Genomic DNA, 8,050 nt, shown 5'->3' with positions numbered 1-8,050 from the left:
TTTCCCGCACCGTACCTGTAGCTCCATACCCTTGCTGTATAAAGTAGTTCAGGAGGTTTATCATCTGCCCCGAAACTGGTCGAACTCGAACAATTTGAAAGAAGTAGGTACAACAATTGCAATGCTATGGCTAGCACTTAGCGAGTCCATATGGACACAGCAACTTCAGTGCTAAAAATCAACTACTAAATTATATGTAAGCAATCATTTATGCTTTTGTATACATAAATAAATAATATCTTAATAACTTTGCTCTTGTGCAAAAACAAAGATAAAATTGATAATTTGAAAATAATAATGACTTACTCTTTTCTCGGATCCATTTTTCACCGTAATGAAGAAAGGCGGCAAATATACGAAGATACCCACCGAACACAATTATTTATGACACTGACATATAATGAAACTTTGACATTTGACGGTATAATGTGAACAGTTATAAAAAGATGTGGTGTCGTGGGACACCAGGTAGGAACGAAGTTCCTTCGGCTTATGTAGAATCGACACAATTTGTAAAAAAAAAATATATATTGAAAACGTTAAACGTTTTAAAGTATTAACTTACAAGTGGAACCTCACTCTTGGATTTTTATATTAAACTACGGCTTTGGAAGAAAGACACACTACGGCCGACATACTGCCAACTTTTATAACTTTAATGGAGTCCGTATATCACACCAATTAAGTTTGAAAACAATAAAATCACAAAAATACTATTCGCTTGCTAATCGCCAACCGATCACATAACAGCTCTTGTTTGTTTGTTTCAAAGTTGACATTGGGACATACAATAAAATGGGTTACGCGATAGAGATGCAAGATCTATTCGTTTTATCTCAGCCTAAATTGTAGCTTGCCCTTTCTATTTGTAATGAAGTTACCGAAGCTAAGTACTTCTGGTAGTGTTAATATCTAACCTGAAAATTGCGCCCAATCCCGAATATGTAGCGAGAATAAAGAGAGATCCTCTTTCGCTACATAAAAGGGACCAGAAATTATGATAAAAAATACCAATATTCCACTGCAAAAAATAGATGTATCCAAAGCTATAGTTATGCAGATCATGGAGATTTTACCATAGGGAAATCTGCTTCTGAAATGGTGTGAGCAATCGCCTGGCGAAGCAAGAGGTAAACGAACATTTCCTCCACAGATGCGGAGATAGCGGCAGCCAGCGAAACGGCCAGAGGGGTCATATGGCTAAACAGAATTCTGAAGTTTATGGTGATTGAGGATGTCCATGCAGAACTTCATCTTGAGAGTAAGTCTGCGATATGTTTAGCCCATGACCCACCTTATGAAAGGCACCAGACGATGCACATCTCATATGTAGCGAAACAGTTGGCTGACTTTCTTCCTAACCTGCTATCCATGCGGATAAAAGAGTAGCGCACTCTTGCCGTAATAAAAAAGCTATTGTTCTTAGGTAATGCAGTATCTAGTTGGAGAGTAGCGGAGACCAAGCCATAATCTAAGGGACAAAACGTTACGATTATAGTGCTACTACTCTTATCATAAGGTAATGAAGTTTAAAAAAATATATTCTCACCTCAAAGCGGGTAAAACACGTAAATAAAACGCTATATGAGCGCTGGCATGGCCGCGGGAGGCTAAAAGGTGTCAATTGTAAACGAAAAACAGTTAAATGAAATGGTAAAGTAGACGCCAATTGGGTAGGTAAGAATAAAATTGGTTAGGCTAGGTAAGTTTCAGTTACCATAACCGATAAATTTACGTTTCCCCCTCCCCCCTTTCCCTTTCTATCCTCCCCATTTATAAGTTAGGGAGGGGAACCTTCAACAAAAAAGTAATTACCAATTCGGTGAGTATATAAATTGGTTAGGTAAGTTACATTAGAACAGAACCGAATTGTGGCTGTCCCACCCCCCTTTCCTTTCTCCCCATTTACACGTTAGGTGGGGGGGGGGGCTTTCCAACCCTTAAAAATAGTCATAGTTTGAGGTTAGGTTACAATACTATTTTTCGGGAACAGGCCATTACCTTAGAATGAGAGCAGAATCAGGGGTGAGGGGAATCCCCCTCCCTTGACTTGCACCTCATGCTAAGGGATACTAAGTTTTAACAGAACCTTTTTCTGGAAGTGGTTCTAATTTGAAAAAGGATATATAAAGTGTACAGAGTAATAAAAAATGTATCATGTATTTTTATAGTCTAGCCGAGCATTTTGGTAAAGAATAGTTGTTATATTTGTCTAATGAAACCTTGGTAGATTACAAACAAGAGCACTATCAAAGCAGAACTTTTAACACCATTACTGTTAATCCAACCATATTTTCTATTACCCTCATTACACATAATATTTTCATTTTCAAATGTATTGTCTATATCAAATAAAAAATGAGAAAGGAATGTCCATAAATACTAGGAATCACATCTAACATTTAATGAACTTCTCTAAAATTCTTATAAATTGACACATGAGCTCTACACAATTATTTAAAATAACACAATCATTATATGACTTTAATTTATTAACAGCAAGCTTTAAGTCATTCAGTTTCTCTTTAACCATGGGCTTGATGACATCTGTTAGAGTCTTATCATTCGATTGGATAGCAGCCGAATACAACAGTTTACTAACATTCACATCTTTTGCATAATAATGTTTTACAACCATCAACAAACCACATAAATTAAAACTAAGACCTCTAAAATCTATATACAAATCTTTGTATAAACCATGTTTGTTTATAAAATCTAATTGGTCTGAGGAAAGTTTGACTTTCATCAGATTTAGGAATATTTTAATTTTCTCAAATTCAAATGCCACATAATCTAAGTCATTCATGGGTAAATAAAAACCATACTCAGTCACAAGTTTTAAATTATAGCTATCTCCATAACATATAAAAACTTCACTGAACTTCTGAAAATTATTCTTTGTAAATATTGAAAATCTAACATCTGAAAACACATTTTCTGTCAATGTTTCGACAGGAATATTTTCTATGTTAGTATTAATTAGTAACTTTGTTTCATTTTTAGCAGTGGGACTATGGTTTATCATATCTAAAAAGGGGCACAACGAGATTTTAGTGCTATCTTTAACTAAAGCTAATATTGTATTATCTTTATTTGTTAAATTTATCAAATTGGATAAATCCATATATACACATCTTGTATTTACAGTAAAATATGCCCATTCATACTCTGATCTATTGAAATGCTTTACAAAATCTTTTACAAGTGTATTTCTACTGTTAGTTTCATTTAGAACAACTCGATAAATATTAAATGATGAGTCTATTATATCCTTCTGGTTATTAATCACAGCTCTTATTTCTGCATCAACCAAGCATGTTAACTCATTAGATAAAAAATATGGAACTGTGTATGTTTTGGGTAAGCTGTTTAAGTAAATGTGCCAAGAAGAATCTGCACCTTGTACTTTTAAAAATAAAATGTAAAAAGCTATAAGAGATTGGAATGACACACTCCTTTCAAACTCTTGTAGGCATAGTTTTTTGTTATCTATAAATATACTACAAAATAATGGATCTAGTAACAAAGTGGTTACATTAATTGTTGAATGTAAAGGAAGATTTATGAGCTCTTCTCCAGCCCGAATATTCTTTTTTGTGAGAACACCCCGGCCACTTTCTTTAAATATAGCTAGTTTTAACTTTTTACTACGACGTACACCTTGTTTGATAAGCCATGAGTTCAATCGTATTACTTCATCATCACAGCAACAAACACGGAAATGTTGTTTATTGTTCCTTTTCCTTCTTCGCTTAGTTCTGCCCATGCCCATTTACGTTTGTTTAGGAAATAAAACATTGATAGTAACAACTTCTACCTATAATAATTATTACATTTCACTGTCGTCACAAATTTTCTTGAACTTAGTGGTATTTTAGTTTAAGATGATTATTTAAAAATTTAACTGAATGAATATTGAAATATTTAAAGTTTTTTTTTGCCTTTTACATCCATCATAAATCATAATGATGTCAATCACAGATGTCGAAACTCGATTGTCAATTCAAACTGTCACCAAGGGGCATGGAATAATGTTGCTCACAGCTCAACTAAAAATTGAAAGCGAATTCGAACGATTGAATGTTGGAATAGTGCGTTTCATCAAATAGTTCCTATGCCGTCATGTTGGAAGTGCAGAAATAAGTGCTGTCACGTTACCCTTTTGCAATTACCCCAAATTCAGGGAGATTAAAAAAATAATATGATGAGTCGTCCCTATTAACTACTAGCAGTCAATATTTCAGTCCTCTTTATAGTTAAAGGCGTGGGAATAACTTTTAATATCATTAATATTATCTTTCATTTAATAAAAAAATTATGTATAGAATAAAAATAAAAATATTACAGGTTCAATGAGAACAAAACACGATTTTAATTTAAAAATGTTTATTTTCATAATTTTTTACAATGATAATTATATTCATCTACATCTGACATATTATTATCCTCAGCATCGCTATCATCAGAAGTATCAGTATCTTCGCCTACTTCGATTATGAATCTTCGTTTCGCTATCTATTACTGGGCCGTCGCTGTAGTATTGGTCTTCTATTTTTATGACGTGCTCGCATTCTTTGTTCCATTCCTCTGCAGTAATAGTTGCAAATGCATCCTCAGAAATTTGCAGTATTTTATTAGCTTCTTGGCCAACGTTTTTTTCAGCAACTTGTAGCTGTACCTACAACCAATAATATCAATTAACACAAATGTCTAATACCTAACTTGTAACGTAGCATTATAGATCGTAGAAATAGTAATCGTGCATAATAACTGTAATAAGCGTATGCCGAAAGATTCGTTCTGACAAGAACATTTTATTTTATATAACGTAGTATTAGCTCTGATAAGAACATTTTATTTTATATAACGTAATATTAGCTCTGATAAGAACCATTTCATAATGCTGTACAACAAATCATAGAATCATACAGATCACCAGTAGTCATCGCAGTGAAGTTTCAAGCATCGTACTTTCTCTCGACGATCGCAGACATACTCACGTGATCAGTCATATGCTCCGCGTTACACAACCGCACAGCAAGGCCAAGTGTCCTCGAATGACGCGTCGGGACTCGGGCGTCGATCGCTATTCATGCAATTTTAATCAATGAGCAACAGCCGTAGATGCGGAATGCTCATTGACATCGTATGATCGAGGTTCGACGCGAGTTTACACAAACTGCGATTGCATTAGTTTTAGAGCGTGATAGAACACATAATATTATTCTCAAATCTTATTGAATGAAACGTTTTACTATTGGTTAAAATATAAGCTCTAGTATTGGTGTGTATTTTCTGAACTTGTAAATATTTTTTAAGTAACGATTGTAATTGGATAACTAGTTTTAAGGATTTTGTATATATATCGTTTAACTTTTAATAAATCATATCTTCCATATATCTTCCACATATTCCTCACAGTCAAGCAGTTGTTTTATTTAATCGCCAAACGCTCAGTCTCTAAAAACTCGTCTTTTTAACACGCTCCATATAAGCTCAATTGGATTTAAATCACAATGATAAGGTGGAAGTCTCAATACTTTATGGCCATTCTTTTCCAACATTACATCTGCTTAAGCCATTTATTAAAGTTAACTTTATTCATTTCATCATGATAATCAGCTGATTTTGATTGAGATCTAAAAATTAGCTTAGCATTGGGTACAAATCCCATGGCGCCACCTGCATGAACGATAATCCAACGTGGGCCTTTAGAATCAGAAGATAAAACACCTTCTTCAGTTTCGCTTTGCCAACATTTTCCAGCGCAATTTGTGGCGTGTATGTGTGTCTCGTCTAGATATACAACTGGCCGCTGGGTTTCAAGACGATTTTTTCTTAATTCTTCCAGGTAGCGATGACGCCAGGCAACAATGTCGTATCGTTCCATCAAAACCTTTCTCTTGGATTTGCTTTTTTTGAAATATAATACCATAATTTTTATAATTCTCCACAAAGTGGTGCGGCTCCCTTTATAATCTATCTCATTTCGCATTTCATGCAATAGTTTTGTTAATGTAGGCAATTCCTTTGTTACAGACTAAAATTCATGTATTTTATGCCTTATAGCGCACAGTTCAAAATCATCCAGTTCGTGGGTTTTTCGTCGTGGGCCTCTTTTGCGAGGAGTAGTCACTTTAGTCGACGTTGAAGCTGCCACTTTACCTTCTTTAGTAATTTTCGTCACGGTCTTTCCAGATAATCCTAAAAGAAAATTCAATTTTATAAATTATAACAAGAGCATATCGTGTGTGATAAGAGACGTCATATCACACACGATATTTATATCGGGTGGCGTGAGAATTGGGGCCCTGACACTGGCAGCCCTATTTGACTTACCTGTAATGGCGGCGACTCGAGCTTGTACACATCTTAATGGAATAAGTGGGGCCTCGTCACGTTTTTCACGCTCACAAAAGTCTTTCACTTTCAACACCATCATTCTTTCACCACTTTTTAATGTTTTCGGCATGATTTATGATGAATCTCAATTTAACTTGTGAAAATCTGGAGCAGCGGCAGACCGTGTTGATACTTTTGACAACCAGTGCTACCAACATGACGGCATAGGAACTATTTGATGAAATGCACTCTAGTAAAAGTGGAGGCCATTGTAAAATTCCACTTGTAATTTAGATATAGGTACTTACGATAAATAATTATATTACCACGAGAAAATTCATGAAAAGAAATCCATTTGTGGGTAAGTTTGTTGATTTTTTTTAAAGAGGAGGACAACCGAGCATATGGGTCATCCATGTGTAGCATGATATGATGTTATGTTTTGAAATAAAATAATACTACAAATGACACGATAAGTTTTTATTTTGGCCATCGTTCTTGCACTTAAAGCACTAATCGGCATTTTTGTATTTTTTACGAGGTTTTTTATTCGATGGCTGTCAGAAACGGACGGTCATACGGTGCGCATATTGTCGGTTGAACATTTTCGGAACTGTCCAAAACTAGGGGTACACGTGCCCCGCCTACATGGACCTACTATATTTCTGTATTCTGTGCCCCCGATATGTCTTTCTTAAATTAGGTTACCTAAATATCTCCATTCCCCACCATGTGGATGTCTGGCATTCGTCTATGGCGCAGTTGTCCAGCAACAAGCTGTGGAATGACCTATATTTTAATAAAATAAGAGTGTGTGTTCTTATGTATACGCGTTAGAAGTAATACTTCTTTGGCGTATGAAAAAAATTAATCAAATTTTAACAAATAGTTAAGATCAAAGATAGTATAAACACTCAGCATTTAAGGTTAATATAAACAAGTATAGATTTTTTTTTTATTTATACATATTTTATGTAAATGTTGTTAATATACCAGTAATAAATCAAAACGAAAAAAAATATATTTTTAAGATAATAATGTAATAATTTTTAACTAACGATGTAAATAAATTATACATACCGACAATTAACCTCAAATCTATAAATGCACTCAAAGCAGTTTATTTAAATCAGTTTTATCACTAATATTCAATATTTATAGATATACTAATAAATTATAGGTAAATACTATGACCGTCGTATATGAAACTGATTTAATAAAAACACCAAAATAATATTTATTTATTCACACTGTTGTGAAACGTCAAAATCATATGTTATCTGTGAAAGTTGGCTCTGGTCTGTAATTTTTTCAATTTTGACAAAAAATAGATCATATTATAGTTTTTATTCGTGTAATTCATAGCGTGTGCCGTGTGTAAGTACACATGAACACATACTGAAATAGCTATAAATGATGGAAACAAAATAATCTAAAATGTGTGACTGTCCAAAAAGAAGTGAAAAATAGACTAAAGACTAATATGGCGATTGGCAACAAAGAATCATATATATTATTATACTCTTTGCAAAGTATAATCCTCTAAGTTTGAAAGCGAATCGTTTTTTTCTAAGAGAGTTTCGGCTGGTTCCACAGACAACAGAGAACTTTAGATTGATGTATTCTTTGGGCAGGTGGCAGCTATAGGTAGTCTTTAAATACTCTTTGGTGGCAGCGTTTATTTTAAAAAAAATTAACGGACGGC

At 34.1% G+C, this 8,050-nt stretch overlaps 1 protein-coding gene across 1 annotated transcript; it reads right to left on the bottom strand.

Annotated features, from left to right (window-relative positions):
• Window positions 1-2,389: 2,389 nt before the first annotated feature.
• On the bottom strand, window positions 2,390-3,952 carry LOC126972977 (SET domain-containing protein 4). Its single transcript, XM_050820087.1, has one exon. The coding sequence runs from the start codon at window positions 3,773-3,775 to the stop codon at window positions 2,396-2,398; it is 1,380 nt and encodes a 459-aa protein (XP_050676044.1). The 5' UTR covers window positions 3,776-3,952; the 3' UTR covers window positions 2,390-2,395.
• Between the last annotated feature and the right edge of the window lie 4,098 nt (window positions 3,953-8,050).

This window comes from Leptidea sinapis, chromosome 28 (assembly GCF_905404315.1).
Source record: "Leptidea sinapis chromosome 28, ilLepSina1.1, whole genome shotgun sequence".
NCBI lineage: Eukaryota > Metazoa > Arthropoda > Insecta > Lepidoptera > Pieridae > Leptidea > Leptidea sinapis.
Note: the sequence above shows the minus strand (reverse complement) of the source record. Positions and strands in the feature narration are given on the sequence as shown.